Raw genomic sequence first — 23,151 nt, 5'->3', positions numbered from 1 at the left:
GTGCTATTGACATGAAAGTTTCACCAGATGTTGGGAACAACCCAAATAATCCATACATACAAAGAAAGTAGAACAAATGAGATCAGAAATTAAGTTGTGTGTAATAATGTGAAATGACAAAGGGAACAAGTATTGAACACGCCAACTGGTATTTATTTAATACTTTGTACAAAAGCCTTTGTTTACAATGCAAGCTTCAAGACGCCTGGTGTATGAAGAAACTATCGCATGCATTGCTCTCGTGTGATTTTGGACCATTCCTCCACACAAGCAGTCATCAAATCTTGAAGGTTTCGTAGGCTTCTTTTATGGACCGTGAGTTTCAGTTCTTTCCACAGATTTTCTATTGGATTCAAGTCAGATGATTGGCTGGACCATTGTAGCAGCTTTATTTTTTTTCTTTGAAACCAATTGAGAGTTTCCTTGGCAGTATTTTTTGGATCATTATCCTGCTGAAATGTCCGCTCTCGTTTCGTTGTCATCATCCTCGTAGATGGCAGCAGATTTTTGTCAAGAATGTCTCTGTACATTTGCCCATTCATCCTTCCTTCAACAATGTGAAGTTTACCAGTACCATTTGCTGAAAAGCCGCCCCAGGCCATCGTGTTCCCACCTCCGAACTTCACTGTTGGTATGGCGTTTTTAGGGTGATGTGCAGTGCCATTTCTCCTCCAAATGTGATGTGCATTATGGCATCCAAACAGTTCAATTGTGGTCTCATCCGACCAGACTTTATTCTCCCAGTATTTAACTGGCTTTTCCAAATGTTGTTCAGCAAACTTTAAAGGAGCTTTGACATGTTTTTTTTTTTTTCTTCTTTTTTCTCAGCAATGGGGTCTTTTGCATGGTTAGTGTGCATACAGGCCATGGTGGCGGAGTACATTACTCACCGTTTTCCTTGTGACAACAGTACATGCTTCCAGGTCTTTTTGAACCTCTTCACAGGTTGTCCTTGGCTCTTGGACATCTCTTCTGATTATTCTTTGCACTCTTCTGGCAGAAATCTTGCTAGGAGCACCTGATCGAGGCAAATTTATGGCGGTATGATTGGCTCTTTACTTCGTATTATGGCCCCAACCGTACTCATTGGAACATTCAGAAGCTTAGATATGCACCTGTAACCAATGCCATCGTTATGTTTTGCAACAATTACTTTGGGATGGTCTTAAGACAGCTCTTTGTGCTTACCCATCTGAGATGTGTCTTTACTCACACCTTGGCAATGAGACCTTTTTGTAGGCTTTCAATTAGGCCTGAACCAGCTAATATTCATTTGCACTGACAAGGGGCTGGATTGCTGTTTGATTATTGATATAGTTTAGGTTTTGTCTTGGCTTTGCATGCCTTTTTGCACTTCCCTTTCTTGATGTGTTCAATACTTTCCCCCTGTGTCCTTTCCCTTTATTACACACAACTTAATTTCTGATCTTATTTGTTCTACATTTTTGGATATATGGATTTACTTGGGTTATTCCCGGCATCTGTTGAAAATTTCATGTCAATAGCACCTTTGGAAATATATGTAGTGAGAAAAATGTTGATGTGCTAAATACGTATTTCAGCCAGTGTATGTTGTTTGTTTGTTTGTTTGTGTTGTATTCTTGTCATGATTTCAATATGTTGTTCCTCTGATTTTGTTTTTTAGAAATAATGTTGAAAGTGCTTTTTTCCGCTGATATATTACCACAGAAACAGAATGAGATAATCAGCAATTTGTTTCTGTGAACTAGGAATCCCAAGCAGCTCAGAGACAGATCCTCATGGAGTTTCTTAATGAAGCAAGGAGAAACAAGAGAGAGGTAACCTACTATTGCTTGTAAGCATAGAGTGCCGTGAAAAAGTACAGTGGGTACGGAAAGTATTCAGACCCCCTTAAATTTTTCACTCCGTTTTATATTGCAGCCATTTGCTAAAGTCATTTAAGTGAAAAATTTAAGGGGGTCAAAAAACTTTCCGTACCCACTGTATGTGCCCTTCTCAAATTCTTAGATTTTTGCTTAGTTTCCCCACGTTAAGATCATCATACAAATGTAAATATCAAAGATAACCCATTAAAAATATATATATTCTTTTTTTCTTAAAGCTCCTGTATTTTGCCCAACCAACTTTTTCGAGTATTTGGGATGTAACATTGTCACGATGGTAGGCTTTACACGATTGGGATTTTTGGGGCCGATCAGCAAGTTTAAAAAAAACGATAACCGATCACAAAATCCGAGCACAAGATGGAGGAATGTGTCTACTTAAATGACTTGTTCATTTACTGTATATACTTGTGTACTTAATTGCTCAAAAAAATATATTTACAATAAGTAATGTATCTTTGTTCATCTATTTATGCCAGTGAGGCATAGTCACAGACAGAACAAATGAATGGTCTTCTATTAGACGGCAGGAAGTACATACAGTAATTAATGTATCCACTTTTTGTGCCATTTTTGTTTGTTGGTGTGCCGTGAGATTTTTCAATTGTAAAATATGTGCCTTGGCTCCATAAAGGTTAGAAATCACTGCTCTTGTCAGGTCATCTATTCTAATCAGTCAGGTCAAACCAACATTACATGACAGAAATTATGGGTGCTAACTTACTATAATTAAATTGCTTCACACATACACACCAAAACTTCAGCGCATGTTTCGGCAGGACGCCTGCATGTTCGCTTTCAACCATTAGTGCTAGCACTAGCTTGCTAGGCTACATAATGTTTTGTTGCCTGCTTGCGAGCGGTATCACATTCAAAGTATGTGAACATACCACAAGGAAGCCTTAAACGAACGTCCTCTCCTGGGCACCGGTGACCATCAGCACACGTTTTCCTCATTTTGTTCATATAAACACACTGCACGATCCATTTTTGTTGTCGTCGCCTTGGTAACGAGTATATCCGGTCCCGTTTGAGTTGACAAGATAAAGCCCAGTGAGCGTAAAGACGGGATGCGGTGGTATTGGAATACAAGATTTTATTGAAGTAGTCTAACATAGTGCAATCGTGAAAGACCAAATTTGTCTTGTAGTCTGATCCACGCATTACATGTTGTCTGTCTCAAATGTGTTGTCTGTCCCACACCGCCAACATGTTTTTTTTATATAACTTTATTGGTTGTCAGATATTTACAGTACTACGTCAAAAGACACGCTACAAGGCGAAAAATAAACTAGCTTTTTGGATTCAAATATACTGTGGGCGGTCTTAGCCAAATATAGACAAAGCGGATACAAAACTGGGTCGAACAGAAGTAGCTTTCAGAGGGGCGTTTTCTGCACACACCTATGAAAAAAACCAAGGTGTTTTTTTTTTTTTTTTTTTTTTTTTTTTTTAAATGCAACAGGCTTTTATTCTCAGTCCATGTGAGAGAGTCACTCTATGGTCTATAGTGCCGTGAAAAACTGTAGGCCCCCTTCTAAAATTCTTACATTTTTGCATAGTTTCCCCACTTTAATGTTTAAGATCATCAACTTGTAAATATCAGACAAATATAAAAATGCTGTTTTTAAATGGTGATTTTATTTATTAAGATGAAAAAAACTATTCAGAGTTACATGAACGGCCTTTTTAAGGTCATGCCACTGTATTTCAATCTGATTTAAGTCTGGACTTTGACTCAGCCACTCCGAAACCTTAAATATATATATATTTTTTTTAAGCCATTCAGAAGTTGACTTGCTGGTGTGTTTTGGATCGTTATCCTGCCGCAGAACCCAAGTGCGTTTCTGCTTGAGGTCACAAACTGATGGCTGAACATTGTACTTGAGGATTTTCTGTTAAAGAGCAAAATTCATGGTTACATCAATCACAGCAAGTTGTCCAGGTCCAGCAGCAAGCACCCCAAGAACATCACACTAACACCACCATGTTTGACTGTTGGTGTGATGTTCTTTTTCTGAAATGCTGTGCTACATTTACGCCAGATGTAATGAGACACGCACCTTCCAAAAAGCTCAACATTCATCTCATCAGTCCATATAATATTCTTCCAAAAGTCTTGGGAATCAATCAGATGCTTTTTTGCAAAAGTAAAGCTGAGTTAATTTTCACTGACGACACCAAAGCCTGATAACCTGCATACCCATGACTCAACAATAAGAATGAGGTTGGTGTAAATGTCATCCTTGGCAGAGTTCCAAGGCGAAAACCTCTTCTGACCCAAAAAAAAACAATAAGGCTCGTCTTGCTTAAAATAAAAACATCTAAATGATTTTTGGGAGAATATTCTATGGAATGACAAGACAAAAGTTGAACTTTTTGGAAGGTGTGTGTCTTGTTACAGCTGGCATAAATGTAACACAGCATTTCAGAAAAATAACTTCATTCCAACAGTCAAAAACGTGTGGTGGTACAGTAATGGTCAGGAACTGTCCCGCTGCTGTCCCGCTGCTTCAGGACCTGGACGACTTGCTGTTGGAACCAGATGGAATCATGAATTCTGCTCTTTACCAGTAAAGTTCAATGTTTAGCCAGCTGTTCATGACCTCAAGCTGAAGCGCACTTGGGTTCTGCAGCAGGACAACGATCCAAGACACACCAGCAAGTCCGGTGGCTTCAAAAAGACAAAATGAAGGTTTTGGAGTGGCCTATTTAAAAGTGGGACTTGGATCCGATTGAAAAGCTGTGGCACTTAAAACAGCTGTTTTAAGATCCTTTTTCAAACAAATTCAAACAATTCTGCAAGAAAGAGTGGGCCAAAATATCTCCACATAGATGTGAAAGACTCATTGGCAGTTATAGAAAACGCTTGATTTCGGTTGTTGCTGCTGAGGGTGTCCCAACCAGTTATTAGGTTTGGGGGGCAATTACTTTTTCCACACAGGGCCAGGTAGTTTTAAATAGTTTTTTTCCCCTTAATAAATAAATTCACCATTTAAAAAAACAAACACATTTTATGTTTACTTGTGTTATCTTTGTCCGCTATATTTGTTTGATGCTCTCATTAACGTGGGGAAACTGCAAAAACAGAATTTGAGAATGTGGTAAATAATTCTTCACAGCACTGAATGTAGCTATAGGTAGCACACAGTTTAGCAAAAATAGTCTACTAAAATGTTGCCATAAATTATTTTTAAGAACCAGCCGTTTTTATCTCTACGTGGTTGTTTTTGACAGCAACTGGAGCAACTACAGAAGGAGCTTAACTTCCTTGAAGAGGACATTAAGCGTGTTGAGGTAAGATGATTTATAAAACTAAACAAAAAGAACGAGAAAAACAAGCTGCGAGCGGCTATAATCTGGCCTTCACACTCGGGCCCCGTTGGGGTACTGGCAGTTTAAGGTCCTGGCAGGTTGGCAGTATTGGCACAATGAAGTAAGGGTCGCAAATGGCCCCCGGGCTGTAGTTTGGACACCACGATGTAAGACAAGTGCAAAAGTATAGCCCATGCAAATGTTGGAAAAAGGTCCGATCACACAAAATGGGAGGACGGGCTGCAAATGGCTGTCAGAGAAGTGCAAAACCATGTCAAAGGTTATATTGAGAAAATGCTGGCCGCACAAAAATGGGGGATGGCCCGCAAATGGCCCCCAGGCCGTAGGTTGAGGTCCTGGCAGGTTGGGGTATTGGCATGATGAAGTAAGGGCTGCAAGTGGCGGTAGTTTTGACACCACTGCTGCAGATGAAGTGTAAAAGTATGACCCATGCAAATGTTGATGATAAGAATAATTTCTACAAATACAATCGGGACCTTGCAGTTCACCTGCTCTGGCCCTAATAATGGCAGGAGCAGTGCTCATTATTCTGAATCGATGATGACTAACTGGAAACGATTGTCCTCCAGTCAACCAAAGGTTTTATTTATGTTTCTTTCCAGGAAATGAGCGGGCTGTACTCTCCAATGGAGCCAGAGTGTACAGTTCCCAATGTTGAAGCCCACTCGCCATCTCCCAGGTACAGCTGGACCCCATCAAATTGTCTTCTCTCAGCTTTTTTAAGTAAAATACAACATTAACCACAACACAAATCTGTGGCTGTTGTACAAACCCCAATTCCAATGAAGTTGGGATGTTGTGTAAAACGTAAATAAAAACAGAATACAATATTTTTGCAGATCCTTATCATTCTGTATTCCACTGAATACACGACAAAGACAAGATATTTGATGTTCAAACTGAAAAACTTTTATTTTTTCCCCAAATAGTCACTCATTTTACAATTGATACATGCAGCAATGTGTTCCACAAAAGCTTGGAGGGCATATGTTATATCACCTTTCCTTTTAACAACACTCAATAAGCATTTGGGAACTGAGGGCACTAATTGATTGATGTACAACTTAAATTGCTCAACAGTCCGGGGTCTCCGTTGTCTGCGTTTCCCAATCTGCCACACATTTTCAATGGGAGACGGGTCTGGACTGCTGGCAGGCCAGTCTAGTACTCGCACTCTTTTACTATGAAGTCACACTGTTGTAACACGTGCAGAATGTGTATGTACCTTTCAGCATATATGGTGCCTTCGCAGATGTTCAAGTTACTTATGCCATGGGCACTATCACACCCCCCTACCATCGCACCTGCTGGCTTTTTAACTTTGAGCTAATAATGATCCGGCTGTTCCTTTTGCTCTTTAAAGTGGAGGACACAACAGCCATGATTTCCAAAAACAATTTGAATTGTGAACTCGTCAGACCACAGTACACTTTTCCACTTTGCCTCAGTCCATCTCAGCGTTATTCAATTTAAACAACTATCTGGAATTGTTGAAAAGGATTTGCAAATCATTGTATTCTGTTTTCATTTATGTTGTACACAACGTCTCAACTTCATTGGAATTGGGCTTTGTAGCCCCAGCTAAACAAATGTACACTCGAACCTTGAACGTCAAACCGGTCCGGTCAACCTCTGATTTTGTTTCAGAATTCAAAACATTCTTCTATGGAATAATGGAAATATAAATAATCAATTCCTGGTTCAAACTGTTACACTGTAAAACCTTTATTAGTTGTACAGTCAATTTTTCAAGCAACAATTTTTATAATCATCCGGGTGTAATCTTTATTTTTTTTCAAGTTATTCAGACATAACAATGAAACCCTTGAGTTTAACAACAAATGACAACGGTCACCATAAATGCACAGCCTTAAATAATAACCAAAGACCCACATGATGTGGTCTATTGAGGGTAGTCAATCCTGACAAACAAAAAAAGGCAAAGAAAAAACAAAACAGAACCCCAGAATGTATCCTTGCTTGCTGAACTTACAAGATTTTGCTCGATCTCATGTGACGCCTTGCGGTTCAATCTCCAAATTTTTTGTTTTAGCCATCGCGGCATACTATTTTCCCAAAATGTTGGCTGCATTCCAAAATATTGTACCGTGTTGTTGTAATCTCTGTGTAACCGATCTTTGTGTTTTTGCCATATATTTTTGTTGCTGGGTCATTTTTTTGGAGGGGGGTTGAATCTAAATGTTTCACTCCCTTAATATATGATATAACTTTAATCTTAAATCTTTATGAATTACCAAGCTACATTCCACATTCTGTTTCTGCATATTTTTTTAAATAGCTGTGTGTTTCTCCTCTTGTTTATAGCTGTAGTAGTATAATTGAGCCAGCAAACTATAACCAGCCGCCGGAATTTGGAGGAACAGCCCAGGTAAGCAAGATGAAGGATTTTATTCACTTAGTCTTGTAACATCGTGTCTGTTATTTTCCATGTTTTGTGATCTGACAAAACGTATTTCTTAAATGCAGGGGAAAAGGCAAACCTGGTATAATAGCACGCTAGCATCAAGGAGGAAAAGGTTGACTGCTCATTTTGAAGATCTTGAGCAGTGTTACTTCTCCAACAAAATGTCACGCATCTCAGGTAAAAATCACTCTCACTCTTGTCCATTATAACAGTAATAACTTAGAGCCGTATTGTCTGACGCACCCAACGTCCGTTAAGAGGAAAACGAACGAAATAATAAAGAACTACAATTTTAAAAAAAAAAATTTTTTGTAAATAAAATAAAAGAAAAAAAGTTTCTCAGAAAAATTATAACTAAAACGACATTTTACGTTTGCAAAAGTAACTAAAACAATGATTACAGCAAAAATGTCTTTCGTTTTCGTCTTTGTCACTTGATTTCATACATGAGCTTTCGGTGTTGATTGTAAATAGTTCTGATAAATCCATCGATTCAGAACAGATAAGGAAGGAAGGTCCGTTGAGAATTGTAGTTCAATTACTGTGTGTCGCCAAGAAGTGACATCATCGGGCAGCGCCGTTGTATTGACTGCGCGCCAGACCATGCGTAAGTTTTGCCGCGAAGCCAACTTTTATGTCCAAGCTGTTTTTGTTGCTACGTGTTGTTGACGGAAATGGCTAAGATGGCTACTGGCTAGCTCGCGCTTTCACAGATCATGCACGTCGGTTATTCATCTTTTGTGATGCCAAGAGTCTCATAATGCCACTGTTTCCCGCCACTAAAGGCAGATGTGAAAGCAGTCATGGAGTGGCGATATACAGACAAACAAAAACAGCACCGAGTGTGCTGTGACGAGACGCCATTATACGCCGTGTGGAGCAGCGTCACTGGCGTGGGGAAGGATCGATACTGTCCGAAATCTCGATGTTGCTGATACCAGAAGATAGATTCTCAGAATTAAATGTTTTTGCTTTTGACACTTCAGTCATTTGAGGGATTGTATTTACAGTATCAGTCACTGATGGTGTAGTGGTACACTCGCCTGACTTTGTTGCAGGCAGCGTGGGTTCAGTTCCCACTCAGTGACGGTGCGAATGTGAGTGCGAATGGTTGTCCGTGTCTATATGTGCCCTGCGACTGCCTGGCGACCAGTTCAGGGTGTAGTCCGCCTTTCGCCCGAAGTCAGCTGGGATAGGCTCCAGCGTCCCGCGACCCTAACCAGGATAAGCAGTGTTGGAAATGGATATTTACAGTATCAATTTCAGAAGGGACTGAGGTGACTGGTCATTAATTTTAACGAAGTTAAGACACACCTTTGTTTGCCGCCGCCGTTGGGCACTAGCACGTCTTCGTGCGCATTCTTCTTCTTCGTTGGTTTTCATCACTTCTTATTCGGGGCCAGAGGACTAGGCATTGAAATTGGGAACCGAAATGTTTTTTATTTGAACGATTCTGGGAGAACCGAAACGTTAGTCCCGGTTCCAATCGGTTCTCTGTTCTCGATGCCCAACCCTAGACTCTCTATCCCTCTGTGCCAAAATGTTGAATATTTGTTTGACTGCAATTTTTGTGAACAAAGCCTGAGTCTGTTTGAGTTTTATTTTTTTTAATCTAAGATATTTAGTGTTCTACATTTCCATGCCAATGTTCAACATTTAGAATAAGGTTAGTTCTTAAAAAGGATGTACTTGAATTATATACTCTTTGATTCTGTCGTTCGTAATCAGCGGTATGTACTAAGCGCTATGAAGTAACGCACTACATTTACTCCGTTACATTTACTCATGTAACATTTTGGATAAATTGTACTCGTCAGAGTAATTTCAATGTACCATACGTTTTACTTGAGTATTTATCTTTCGAAGAAGCAATACTTTTACTCTGTTACAATGATCGACATGCCGCTCGCTACTCTTATTTATCCATTATTGCGTACGCAATCTATTTTTAGACTTCATCTTCGACTTCTGCATACGGCGCCGTTGCGCCAATCCGACGTGATCACTAGTGTCGTTCGACTCCAATTCACCAATCCGACGGAACAAGGCAAAGCCTTCGCAGGTCGATAAAAGTGACTCATTTTGAGAATAAATAACAGCTACGCGAGTGTTTACGTTACAGACTGCAAAAGACAACAGTTTTATGATGCAGATGATGATTGAGGATGTAGTCTTATCTTTGCCCAAACGTGGCTATTTCAGCCCACTTCTAACATGAGAAAACATCTAGTGGTAAGGTACAGATATTTCTATTGTTGTTTTGGCAGTGCATCTGGGAACATTAGCCCTATTTTATGGTCATAAGTAACTGGAAAACATGCATCTTTTGGGGTACGTGTCATGCTATATCATCGCTCACTCACTCTCTCTCTCGCTCTCTCTCTCGCACGCGCGTACGTGCTCACACAGACGCTAACAATAAGTCTGGTCAGCAAACAGCTTCTTCATGCAGTCATTTAAGTGACTAAAACAAATAACATTTCTGTAGGGCCCAATCCATGTGTTGTTGGTTTTGGGCACTTAAAAATTGAAACTGTTACTCTTCACAACTTTGCAGATGCAGAAACAATTGTGAGTGTTCTTTGCAGCGCATATTTGGAGTGACTTATAAATATGTAGACCGTGTTGAATGCAAAAACAGTGTAGAACCATCAAAACGTTGTTATTTTCTTTGTGGCCAAACGCATTTGACAAAATACGGCCTACAGACCTGAGTAATAGGCAGAGGTGTGGACTCAAATTTTATGACTTAAGACTCGACTTGACAATATGTTAGGGTTAGATTGGCACCTCGACTTGGACTTGAATAGCAATGAGTCAGGACTTACATAGACTTGAACTCATTGACTTAAAAAATTGACCAAAGCATTGAAAACCAAGACTTTGTTGCTTTCTCTTTCTATTGCAATATGTGCAACTTAGTTTTGCTGCACGAAAAGATGATGAGTGACAACATAATGCTGAGTGTTTGTTCGACTCAATCGATGTTTGTTGGTGTTTGGTTAATGGAAATCAAAATCCAACGCTTGGCACTAGTTTTAACACTATACCTGCTGTACATTTTCCCTAACAAAATACTCTCAACTCCTATTGCTCATCGCTAATGGTATCTGAAGTATGTATGTGTTTTTTGTTTCTCTTTTTCAGACGAAGGCAGGAACTTGAATCAACTGGATGACTTTATGGAGTGTCTCTCCAAGTTCACTCGCTACAATTCTGTGCGACCCCTGGCCACGCTCTCCTATGCCAGCGACCTCTATAATGGGTCTAGTATTGTCTCCAGGTATGATGAGGGATTTTCTTCCCCTCATAAATCGTCTACTTGTTTATGTAAGCGTTAATGAATGTGAATGCAAACATATTACTTGTAGCAGTTTAACCCACAAAAAACTTTAACTTCTATTTAATTTTTAATCAGGTTTTCAAATAGGTTGCTATTGCAAATAAATCCCTAATCACACTGTGCTGGAGTTCATTGGCATTTTCTTTCGAGCCATCCATCTATCCATCCATAACTCCATATACAGTGCCGTGAAAAAGTATTGGCCACCTTATCAAATTCTGATGTTTTTGCATAGTTTCCCCACTTTCAGATCAAACAAATGTAAATATCAGACAAATATAACCCAAGTGCACTTAAAATGCTGTTTTTAAATATTATTTTAAGGGGAAAAAACTATTCTAAGTTACCTGGCCCTGTGTGAAAAAGTAATTACACCTCATGTTAAATCATGAAATAATTGTGGCTAATCACAATTTTTTTTTTTTTTGTTCATCTTCACTGATCACACCCAAGCCTGATTACCTCCAGACCTGTTCAATCAAGAAATCACTTAAACAGAATCTGTCCCGACAAAATCAAGTCGGACAAAAGATCGAAAAGAGCTACAACAAAATGACACGATCCAAAGAAATTCCAGAACAGTCGAGAAATGAAGTAAATCTATCAGTCTGGAAAGGGTTGCAAAAGCCATTTCTAAAGCTTTAGGGTTCTAGTGAACCATAGGGCGAGCCATTATCCTCACATGGAGAAAGCTTGGAACAGTGGTGAACCTTTCCAGGCATGGCCGGCCTCCAAAAATGACCCCAAAAGAACAGCAATGACTCATCCAGGAGGCCACATAGGAACTCAGGACAACTTGAAAAGAACTGCAGGCCTACCTTGCCTCAGTTAAGGTCAGTGTTCATGACACACATGCAACAATAAGGAAGAGACTGGACCAAAATGGCATTCATGGTCGACTTCCAAGTCAAAAACCACTGTTGACCAAAAAGAACAGAAAGGCTCGTCTTCCTTTTGCAAAAAAACATCTGACTGATTCCCACAACTTTTGGGAGAATATTATATGGACTGACGAGAAGAAAATTGAGTTTTTGAAAGGTGTGTGTGTCATTTCATATGGCGTAAATTTAGTACAGCATTTTAGAAAAGGAACGTCATACTAAGAGTCAAACATGGTGGTTGTAGTCTTGGGCTGTTTACTCCTTCAGGACCTGGACAACTTGTTGTGATTGATGGAACCATGAATTCTGCTCTTTCACAAAAAATCCCAAAGGAGAATGTTTAGCCATCAGTTTGTGACCTCAAGCTGAAGCGCACTTGTGTTCTGCAGCAGGCTAACGATCCAAAACACACCACCAACTACAACTTCTGAATGGCTTAAAAAGCTAAACGAAAGTTTTGGAGTGGCCTAGTCAAATTCCAGACTTGAATCCGATTGAAATGCAGTGGCATGACCTTAAAAAGGCCATTAATGCCCGAAAACCCTCAATTCAAACAATTCTGCAAAGTAGAATGGGCCAAAATATCTTCACAGAGATGTGAAAGACTCATTGCCAGTTAGAGAAAATGCTTGAGTTCAGGGGGCCGTGACTTTTTCACACAGGACCAGGTAACATTGAATAGTTTTTTCCTTAAAAAATGAAATCACCATTTAAAAACAGCATTTTAAGTTCACTTGGGTTATATGTCTGATATTTACATTTGTTGGATGACCTTAAACACTAAAGTAGGGAAACTATGTACAAATATAAGAATTTGAGGATTTGGCCATACTTTTCATGGCACAGTAAACCGAGTTAACAACTTATGAAAATGTATCTACAGTAGGGCTGCAGCTATCCAATATTTTAGTATTCAGGTACCCTACCAAAGTCTTTTGAATAATCGGGTATTCGGATAATTTCTCCTTTTGCTTATGAGTACACAAGAAAAAATATGCAATTTCACTTAAAAATGAATGAATCATTGTTTTTCTTTTTGGAGATGCCTTTTTTATTTCTTAAATTCACTGAGTATCAAACGTTATTGTCTCAAATACTTTCGGTGCGGCAATTTCAAATACAAATAAAACTAATTTCTGTTTAAACTTAGCATTTTTTCTTATCATTTCTTATAAGTATAAAAACATGTTATTCATTTAAAAAAAAAAAAGGGTTAATAGCCATCAGGAGCCTGGTGTGCAACGCTAGCGTTTTAGGATGTGACAATACAGTAGGTTCGTGCCTGTGCGTTTAAGAGCTTAGACCAGATTAACAAAACTAAAATGAAAATGAGGACACGTCGATAGGAAATACAAATATTAGTACGTTTTTTGACAAACTTTGACAGTCACGAGAGATGAGAGATGATCTCCATGGCATTCTGTCCCCGGTGACAATTTGCACCATGTGCGCGTCGTCGCGTCGCATAGGGGCTGCGCGACCCAATGCGTCAGTCACGTGATGGAGTGTGGGAGTATAAAGAGGCCTTACATTTACATGATACTAAGCTAGCAACCAATCTGAGCAAACTTACCTTCAGAATTGCAGGGGTATAATTAATCCGTAAAAAACTGAACTTTGACGATTTTAAGTCGACCAGAAGTTGACATTTTGTTTGTTTTGAACATTGATGAAATGCTGTGTGCATATCGCCCGAGCCGGGATGTGACGATGCAGCTCTGAGCGCTAGAATGTCACACCTTCCTAGGTCCTCTCTATTGCATTGAAGACGAGTTACTGCGCGTGTCAAAGATTTGTGCGCCCCAGACTGGAAATGTCACTTATCAGACAATAGGAGCGAAACAACTTTTACTCATTATTAACTATGTACGATTTATCCTGCTCATATCTACATATAGTTTAACTTGAAAAATATATATATATTTAGAATTTGCTTTGTCTTCAATGAAAGTAATGTGACCACGGTATGTGGTAGGGCAACGTTCTAGCGCCCTTTATTGACCAGCCGCCACTCGTGGGCACTTGTATTGGACAGTACACTCCACAAACAAAATGGAAGCGCCACAACAGCTGGGCAACGTTACAATTAGTGGTGGTAAAGTAGCCCCCGACAAATCTAAAATGAATAATAAATTCTAAATAGCTTCTGCTTCTCATTTTGGTTTTAGTGGCATTTGTATTTATGTTCATAGGAAGCCATGTCGTTGGGGATTTTTTTTGGTCTGTTGCAGACGGGGGGAAAAAAATTAAATTAATATTGTTTTATACAATAGTGGGAACTTATTGGTTTTAAACAAGGAAAAGTAGTGAATGTCTGTTATTCTAAACCCCAGGATTCCATTATTACATGTTATTAAATTACTTTGTTTGTTTTCCTCACAGTTGGATTGTGTTTCTTATCATATTGCCATGTTTAGAATTGGTTTAAAAACAAGATGGGGCAGTTTTTGTGTTACAAACTCCAGTTGCTTTAAGCTGTAGAGGTATGTCGATAGCATTGTCCCCTTAATTGACGTGTGTTTGTTTCAGCATTGAGTTTGACCGTGATTGTGACTACTTCGCCATCGCTGGTGTGACCAAGAAGATCAAGGTGTTTGAGTACGGCACTGTGATCCAAGATGCAGTGGACATTCACTATCCTGTCAATGAAATGACTTGCAATTCTAAAATCAGGTGAAAATTCCCCCCTAAAGTGAAGTCATTTCATGGATCTGCTTCATACTAATGCCAATATTACAACAAATTTAATCCCAATCTTGTTGATTGCAGCTGTATCAGCTGGAGTAGCTATCACAAGAACCTCCTGGCCAGCAGCGACTATGAGGGTACAGTCATATTATGGGATGGATTTACCGGTCATAGGTCCAAAGTGTACCAGGTACTTATATTCAGGTGTTAGAAATGTATTGCTGACCTCGGACTTTGCTCTTGTAATTATCATTACATCACTAAACAGTCCTGTTGTTTTATTTACAGGAGCATGAGAAACGGTGCTGGAGTGTTGACTTTAATCTGATGGACCCGAAGTTGTTAGCATCTGGCTCTGATGACGCTAAAGGTAACTGAAGAATAAGCATTTTTTATTCAGCACCAGGTAAAATCCGTGTTATCATTTTCCAGCATCTGAATCATAATTTGACTGCTTATATTCTCACTGTAAAAAAATACTTGTGCTACACCTAACTCTGACACATGATGAATTGCTGTCTTGTGTACTTTTGATTGTCAGTGAAGTTGTGGTCAACCAATCTGGACAACTCCGTGGCCAGCATTGAAGCTAAGGCTAATGTCTGCTGTGTTAAGTTCAGTCCAACCTCCCGGTATCATCTCGCCTTTGGCTGTGCAGGTAATATTGTCATCATAGTTATTATTATAGGTTTTTTCCTGTGCACAGCTGTTTAGTATGGTCCACTATCATGATTAGCTTTACAGGAAGCAATGAAGTACTTTGTATAATTGTTTTTTTTTTTTATTCATATTTATTTGAAAGTTTGTAATGTGTCTGCTTTGGCAAATTTGGAGGTAAAAAAAAAAAAATTGATCACTTTTATTCTCTTAATTTTCATGTTGGTGTCTGAGAAGTTAAACACATTTTACACTTTTTCCACCTCACAAGCCTGTTTGTTTTTTAAAATTTAATTGACCTGTTTTGTCTGATACTGCTTGTTGCAGATCAGCATAAAATGCTAAAAATTGGCCGATACCGATCAGCCGATCAAAGACTAGTGCTAACCAGTCGGCTACCGTGCCGGCGCAACCAAATCATATGCTACTAGTGCAAAAGTTACTGTAGAGCCCTGAAATCTCTAAGGCTGCAAGGCAATAAAATAGTGATCGACTGGTATATTTTCCAATTTGTAAAAAAACTAATAAGCTTTGGACTCCACTTATCCCTCTGTGTCAAACACTTTAATGCATTAAAAACATAATCACATTTGAAGTGTATATTAAGTAATATGTAGCCAGTGACACTTTTCTCTGTGTCGTCGTCAATCAGGAGTAGGGCTGAACAGTTTGGGAAAATACTCTTAATTGCGAGTATTTTTGTTGTTGTTGTTTATTTTAGACAGATAATGCGATTGCGATTTTTCGGGAGGAAGTTTATCTTCAGCATTATTATTTACTAAGAGCAAGAAACGGAAGTATAGTCCGACCAACACAACAAATAACTCTTTCCTGTAGGCTAGGCCTAAATGTTTTGATGAATTGATATGAAGAACAAGTCTTTATTTTACTATTGAATTGTAATGGGGGGGGGGCTGACTGTGAACCCTGGTTCGAGCCATTGCCGCTGCTCAGTATGACAACCAAAGTGGATTAGTGGCTCGTGCATTGATGAAGAAGGCAGCTAGCTAGCTAGCTGCAAGAACTAAAGTGAATTGCAGGACACATTGACGATCGACACTTCAAATGTACATCGCGGTGATAAATATGCACTCTTCAGTTCGGCGCCAGGCCGCATCGGGTCTCGTCTTCCCGGAGACGCCGCTCTCCGCAGCTCGGAAAGGCCCTGTTTAGCCGGCGGCGGCTGGACGTCAGATTGAAGCAGTTTACGAAGCGAGGGAAAAACTAAACCACTGACAACGTTCACACACGGCAGAATGAGCGCCCTCACTTTAACTTTAATCAGGAAGGGCTTTTGATTTTTGACACAGGCAATTTTGATTTGCCAGCGTGGCGAACGTGGGAAAGGTGGCAAACGGGCAGCGAGAACCCTGACAACTATTTGAATACTATTTTTCTGTTTTCCTGCAGATCACTGTGTCCATTACTATGACCTCCGCAACACTAAGCAGCCAATCATGGTGTTCAAAGGCCATCGGAAAGCTGTTTCCTATGCTAAGTTTGTTAATGGAGAGGAGATCGTTTCTGCGTAAGTCTACTTCGTCTGTGTATAGCTAGGTTTTTTTATGTTCGTGTTTTAAATTTTTGTCAAATTATGCTCAAGTGAAGTGAACCCACAGAAGCTGAATACAGTCCATTTGTTTGAATGTTCAATTCATTCTTTTCTGCTAGGTAGAATGAAAGTTGAAATCTGCTTATGGGGACAAAATTTTGCCCTTATGAAAAGTTTCAATTCAGGGATTATTAATGGTAAAGCTTTTAAACAACGAAATACTGTATGTACCAAACCTTATGACGACTGCCTCTTTTGGCAATAAATTCCTTTTTAGTCATTTTCATTCAATTTTCCTTTACTGACCACTCTGAAGATTTTTACAACTGAAAAATATTAACTGAGTTGTGCAAGAGCCAGGCGGATTAAGAACTGCGTTTGGTAGAATGCCAGGCCTCTGCCAAGGAACGAAGAGTCCTCATCATGTGCGTATGACTCGCGCGGTTGAAATAATGAAGAGCTTGTTAATACTGTTCTACTTCAGTCCTGTACAAGGGTGCCACCAGCTATACTCAGACAGATTTTTCACTGCAGCGCCACAAGCTCGATCTGGTGGGTCACTGCACTACTGGGCCCCATTGAAAGGAGTTCGTTGAGGCCAAAAGGGAAATGCCAACCTTCTACGAAGTTCTCTGGAAATTGTTTTTAGTCTAATCCTGCTATCTGTCGAAAATGCAATTCTAACATCGAAATGTCCTCAGAAAAACGTGCTCATTCTGTGAATCACGTCAGGTCGACAGACAGTCAGCTGAAGCTGTGGAATGTCAACAAACCTCATTGCCTGCGCTCCTTCAAGGGTCACATCAATGAGAAGAACTTTGTTGGCCTGGCCTCTAATGGAGACTATATTGCCTGTGGTAAATGTTTTGGTTCTTTGCTGTAATACGTGAAGAAAGTGACCATGCATAATTAGATTATTGTACTGCATTGCCTTGACGAGCACAGCCAAGCAGGGACAGTGCTGCAATACAAAACTATTTCTGTGTTTATGTCTGCAGGCAGTGAGAACAATTCCTTGTACCTGTACTACAAAGGACTTTCCAAGACTCTTTTAACATTCAAGTTTGACACAGTAAAGAGTGTGCTTGATAAAGATAAGAAGGAAGACGACACCAATGAGTTTGTCAGTGCTGTCTGTTGGAGGGCGTTGCCTGATGGAGTGAGTTCTTGTCACACTTTTACAATCATCACTTGCTTTGATGTTAGATTAGGAATGTTATGCTACTGGGCTTGCTCTTATATATCACCTATCGTCCTTTTGGGGTTATTTTGTAGTTCTCTTTTTAAAATATTTTTCTCTTTCAGGAGTCAAATGTGTTGATTGCTGCGAACAGTCAAGGAACAATTAAGGTTCAATCACCTCTCTTGTAGTATGCAAAGTTATATCACTGCACAGCTTTCCACTTGATGCTCGTTGTTAATTGTGCTATCAAATGCTTGTGTTCAGTACCAATCAAATTTTATATGCACGCTCTTATTTCAAAGTATGAGAACCATGTGGGTCCAAACCATTATTTATTCGGATGTCATTTGTGGTCAAGAATGCTGCATAGGCCAACCAGGGCAGACAACATTTCAGGATGTGTAAGAACTTGAAATGTTACCATTTTCAAATTTTATGAAAATACATTATTGCTCAGATTTAGTATAAATACGCCCTATTTGTCTTTGATTGAGCTATTTCTTGTAGCTGGTACAAGAACCGTTCACAAGTGTGTTAGGTGTGCTTCAAATGCAGGTGCGGTGCAGCAGCTTGAGAAAAGAAAAACAACTTGTTTAAACCAACTTCAGCAACATTTTCAAGGCAAATGGAGCTTAAAAAAATTGTTTTGCACATACAGTAATCTGCGATTGGCTGGCAACCAGTTCAGGGTGTACACCGCCTCCTGCCCGATGATAGCTGGGATAGACTCCGGCACGCCCGCGACCCTAGTGAGGAGAAGCGGCTCAGAAAATGGATGGATGGACATACAGTAATATCTTTAAACCATTATGTATGCCTCAGTGGACGCAACAACTGCAACAAAAATAATAGCTATAATAATTTAACATTTAAAGTATTAGAGGCCTCTTTTAGATTCTCTGCACGGACGCTCCCTGACCCAGAGAACTCGGAAGTAAACACTACACTTCTCACCGCAGCTTTATTTTAATGGTAATAATGTACCATACCATACCTGTGACTGTGCATCATTTAACACATTGTTCGCACTTAAAAATAAGTTAATATATTAATGATGTTCAATACTGGGGAGAAGAGAAATCAGTACCAGTATGTCCTCACATGTACTCATGTCTGATAATCAGCCCGAAACCCAAAGATATTCAATGTACAATGTGAAGCAGAAACATGGAAGCCACAAATCTTCGCATTTGGGGTGACCGCTGTCAAGCCAGTTTTATTTATATAGCAACAATTCACAACAGATGTTATCTCAAGGCACTTCACACATGCAGCAGGTCTAGCGCCACACTTGAAAGAAAAACAACTGAACCCCACGTGATCAAGCACTGCCCACTAGTCGGGGGCAAAGACAAAAAAACTCAAAGGAAGACACCTCCCTTATGGAGTATGACTCAGTCCTCATAGTCAAGCTAGTTAACGTATATACTTGTGAAATTATTCTTGTAAAATTATGGCATTTTCTCCTTATATAATTAGAATTTGAACTTTATTCTCTTCTTATTACTTATACTGAAAGGATAACATTAATGTGTAGAATGTGACAATACATACAGCAGCAGAAATATGTATTTAACACGTCACCATTTTTCTCACAAAATATATTTCCAAAGGTGCTATTGACATGAAATTTTAACCAGATGTTTGGAACAACCCAAGTAATCCATACATACAAAGAAAGTAGAACAAATAAGATAATAAATTTATTTGTGTGTAATAATGTGAAAGGACACAGGGGAAAAGTATTGAACACATCAAGAAAGGGAAGTGCAAAAAGGCATGCAAAGCCAAGACAAAACCTAAAATCTATCAATAATCAAACAGCAATCCAGCCCCTTGTCAGTGCAAATGAATATCAGCTGGTTCAGTCCTCAAGGTGTGAGTCAAGATGCATCTCATGATGGATAAGAGCAGAGAGCTGTCTCAAGACCAGCGCAAAGTAATTGTTGCAAAACATAACAATGCCTTTGGTTACAGGCGCATATCTAAGCTTCTAAATGTTCCAATGCGCATGGTTGGGGCCATAATATGTAAGTGGAAAGCCAATAATACCAGCGTAAATTTGCCTCAATCAGGTGCTCCTCACAAGATTTCTGACAGAGGAGTGCAAAGAATAATCAGAAGAGTTGTCCAAGAGCCAAAGACCACAGGTGGAGAGCTTCAAAAAGACCTGGAATTAGCAGGTATTGTCGTCATAAGGAAAACAGTGAGTAATGCACTCCGCCGCCATGGCCTGTATGCATGCTCACCACGCAAGACCCCATTGCTGGAAAAAAAAGCTTGTTTAAGTTTGCTGAACATTTGGACAAGCCAGTTAAATGCTGGGGAAATATCATCTGGTCTGATTAGAGCAAAATTGAACTGTTTGGATGCCATAATGCACACCATGTTTGGAGGAGAAATGGCACTGCCCATCACCCTAAAAACACCATACCAACAGTGAAGTTGGTATGGTGTTTAGAGATACCGTGTTAGAGGTGGGAACATGATGGTGTGGGGCTGCTTTTCAGCAAATGGTACTGGTAACCTTCACATTATTGAAGGAAGGACGAATGGGCAAATGTACAGAGACACCTACGAGAATGAAGAAAATGAAACGAGGTTGGACATTTCATCAGGATTATGATCCAAAACATACTGTCAAGGAAACTCTCAATTGGTTTCAAAGAAGAAAAATGAAGCTGCTTAGAATGGCCCAGCCAATCAAATGACTTGAATCCAATTGAAAATCTATGGAAAGAACTGCTGAAACGCAAGGTCCATAAAAGAAGCCCACAGAACCTTCAAGATTTGATGACTGCTTGTGTGGAGGAATGGGCCAAAATCACAACATGCGACTGGTTTCTCCATACAGGAGGTGTCTTGAAGCTGTCATTGCAAACATTAAAACAAGTATTAAATAAATACCAGTTGGCGTGTTCAATACTTACACAACTTAATTTCTGATCTTATTTGTTCTACTTTCTTTTTATGTATGGGTTACTTGGGTTGTTCCCAACATCTGGGGCAATTATCATGTCCATAGCACCTTTGGAAATATGTGTAGTGAGAAAAATGGTGACGTTGTAAATACTTATTTCAGCCGTTGTATATAATGAAGCAGCACAATCCTAAACATTTGGGGCATTGTAAAGTAAACGATTGAATGTGGATTCCCCTGTGTACGACTTTTGTTGCAATATCTCATAAAGATCCATCCATCCATTTTCTATACTACTTATCCTGTTCAGGGTCGCAGAAAGCTGGAGCATATACCAGCGGACTTCAGGCAAAAAGCCGACTCTCCCTTGGGCTGCTTGCAAGTCAGTCACAGGGCACATGTAGAGTGACAGACATCCATTCTAACCCACATTCACACCCTCACTGAGTGGGAACTGTACCCATGCAGCCTGCACCAAAGTCAGGCAAATGTACCAAAATACCTCGTAAAGATGAAAAATCAGATAGTCCGTTACTCTCCCTAATTTATAAGGTACAAAATAATACCAACAATACTATGTTTAGCTACTCATTTAATTGAGTGTACTGTGTTTCATCTGAATTTAAATAAAGTTGAGTATTCCCAATGTTTATTGGTCAAGGAAAATTTCCAACAAGCACAAAGAGAAATCTTGAAAAAATATTTAAACAGTTGCCAGCTCAAAGGTGAACAATTCCACCAACACTAATTATCAGCTCATGCAATAACTACGACTGCCCGAAAGTTCATGTCTCATTAAAGGACAACATTAAAGACCATGTTATCCAACTAAAGTTATTTGTTCTTACATTGAGACCACAGTGTAGTGGATCTTCCGACGGTGTAATTTCTGCTTTGAACTACCAGCTGGTAGTGTTGACGTACAGTATCTTTTCTCTTTGCACAGGTACTTGAGCTTGTCTGAAGACCCACCTGATCCTTATGTGATAAAGACCGACATCACACCCTGAGCTGCATGGTTGGCGATCAGTTTGATGGAAGGGAGAGGCCAAGCTGCCTACTGAACTCAGAACGCCCGACACCCTAGGAGAACTGATATAAATGACTATTTTAATGGGCTATAGATTTTGGACAGCAAGAGATTTGATACTAGGGCATCTGTTCCAAGTATGAAACGCTGCCATTTTATGGAGGAAAAAAATTAAGGATGGGTACAAAATGCTTTAGTTTGATTTCTGTTACTGTTATAGCTGCTACAGTAATGCATCTCCATGGTTTTCAGTCAGATCTGTAATTTTATGCATTTTTTGGGGGTTATTTTAATCCGTTGCTCCTGATGGTACACATCCAGCCAAATGCTACCTGTAGTGTCATTTCCCCCCTTAAAGCCTAAAGCACAGGACTAATTGACATGCAAGTTATTCTTAGTCTTCACATTCAACTTGAACTCTTAACCCAGCCGTGGATGGTTTGTCTGACTCGTTCTGTGTAGTTTGTTTTCCAAGATGGAAGAAACCAATTGTAATAAATAAAAGTTGAATTTAATTCTGTCAAATATATCGTCAGTTGTCAGACTGCAGAATGTGAGTTTGTTTGACACGAGGAAGATTAAGAGGTCACGGAAAGGTTGAGAAATCCCTTCATTTATATGAAATCTGCCACTTTTTGTATGTATGTAACCAAAGGCATGGATCAAACGTCACATTGAAAGTAGCACTAGAAATATACTTCTCTAGATGAAAACAACTGAGCCCAATTGTAAGTCAGACGCACTGTCTAATCGTTGCGGTAGCGTGTATAGCATAGTCCATCTGAACATGGACTGGATCAAGAGGGTGTCATAAACCCCACTAAGATCTACCTATTTTATGACAAATGGAAGAAGAGGTGTTTTCTATTTGTATATCTGAATAAATTATTTCAAAACGATTTTGTTGTACCAGGTCATTAAAAAAAAAAAAAACATCTTCAGTATTTCCCAGTATTCTCTTAACTGAGCTTGTTTGAATGAGTTATGCGTTTACGGCTAGCCTTGGTAATGGGTTCCATGTGAGGTTTTTTCGGCCTGAATTGAAATGGTAATGTTCAAAATTCACTTTTGCCACAGATCAGATTCCTCTGTGTGGGTTTGCACACCAAAAGCCTCTAAATGTTCATGTTTATCCAATGTGTATTTTCCCAACAAGAATGCACAGTGAATGGTTTTACCCTCAGGGCATTCATGAAAGATTGCATATCGCTACAATGTTCCAATTCTTAGAAAACAACATTATTCAATTTTGATTGTTATTCATGTGCAAA

At 39.4% G+C, this 23,151-nt stretch overlaps 1 protein-coding gene across 1 annotated transcript in view; it reads left to right on the top strand.

Annotated features, from left to right (window-relative positions):
• Window positions 1-22,773, top strand: part of cop1 (COP1 E3 ubiquitin ligase) — a 52,627-nt gene extending 29,854 nt beyond the window's left edge. Inside the window, 15 exon segments of the mRNA XM_061694370.1 lie at window positions 1,731-1,799; window positions 5,103-5,162; window positions 5,804-5,880; window positions 7,527-7,590; window positions 7,689-7,803; window positions 10,774-10,909; window positions 14,380-14,523; window positions 14,620-14,728; window positions 14,827-14,908; window positions 15,080-15,196; window positions 16,606-16,723; window positions 17,480-17,604; window positions 17,746-17,906; window positions 18,053-18,097; window positions 21,797-22,773. Of these exon segments, the coding sequence (XP_061550354.1) occupies window positions 1,731-1,799; window positions 5,103-5,162; window positions 5,804-5,880; window positions 7,527-7,590; window positions 7,689-7,803; window positions 10,774-10,909; window positions 14,380-14,523; window positions 14,620-14,728; window positions 14,827-14,908; window positions 15,080-15,196; window positions 16,606-16,723; window positions 17,480-17,604; window positions 17,746-17,906; window positions 18,053-18,097; window positions 21,797-21,814 (1,440 nt within the window). The 3' untranslated portion in view covers window positions 21,815-22,773.
• The last annotated feature ends 378 nt before the right edge of the window (window positions 22,774-23,151 follow it).

This window comes from Phycodurus eques, chromosome 13 (assembly GCF_024500275.1).
Source record: "Phycodurus eques isolate BA_2022a chromosome 13, UOR_Pequ_1.1, whole genome shotgun sequence".
Lineage (NCBI taxonomy): Eukaryota > Metazoa > Chordata > Actinopteri > Syngnathiformes > Syngnathidae > Phycodurus > Phycodurus eques.
Note: the sequence above shows the minus strand (reverse complement) of the source record. Positions and strands in the feature narration are given on the sequence as shown.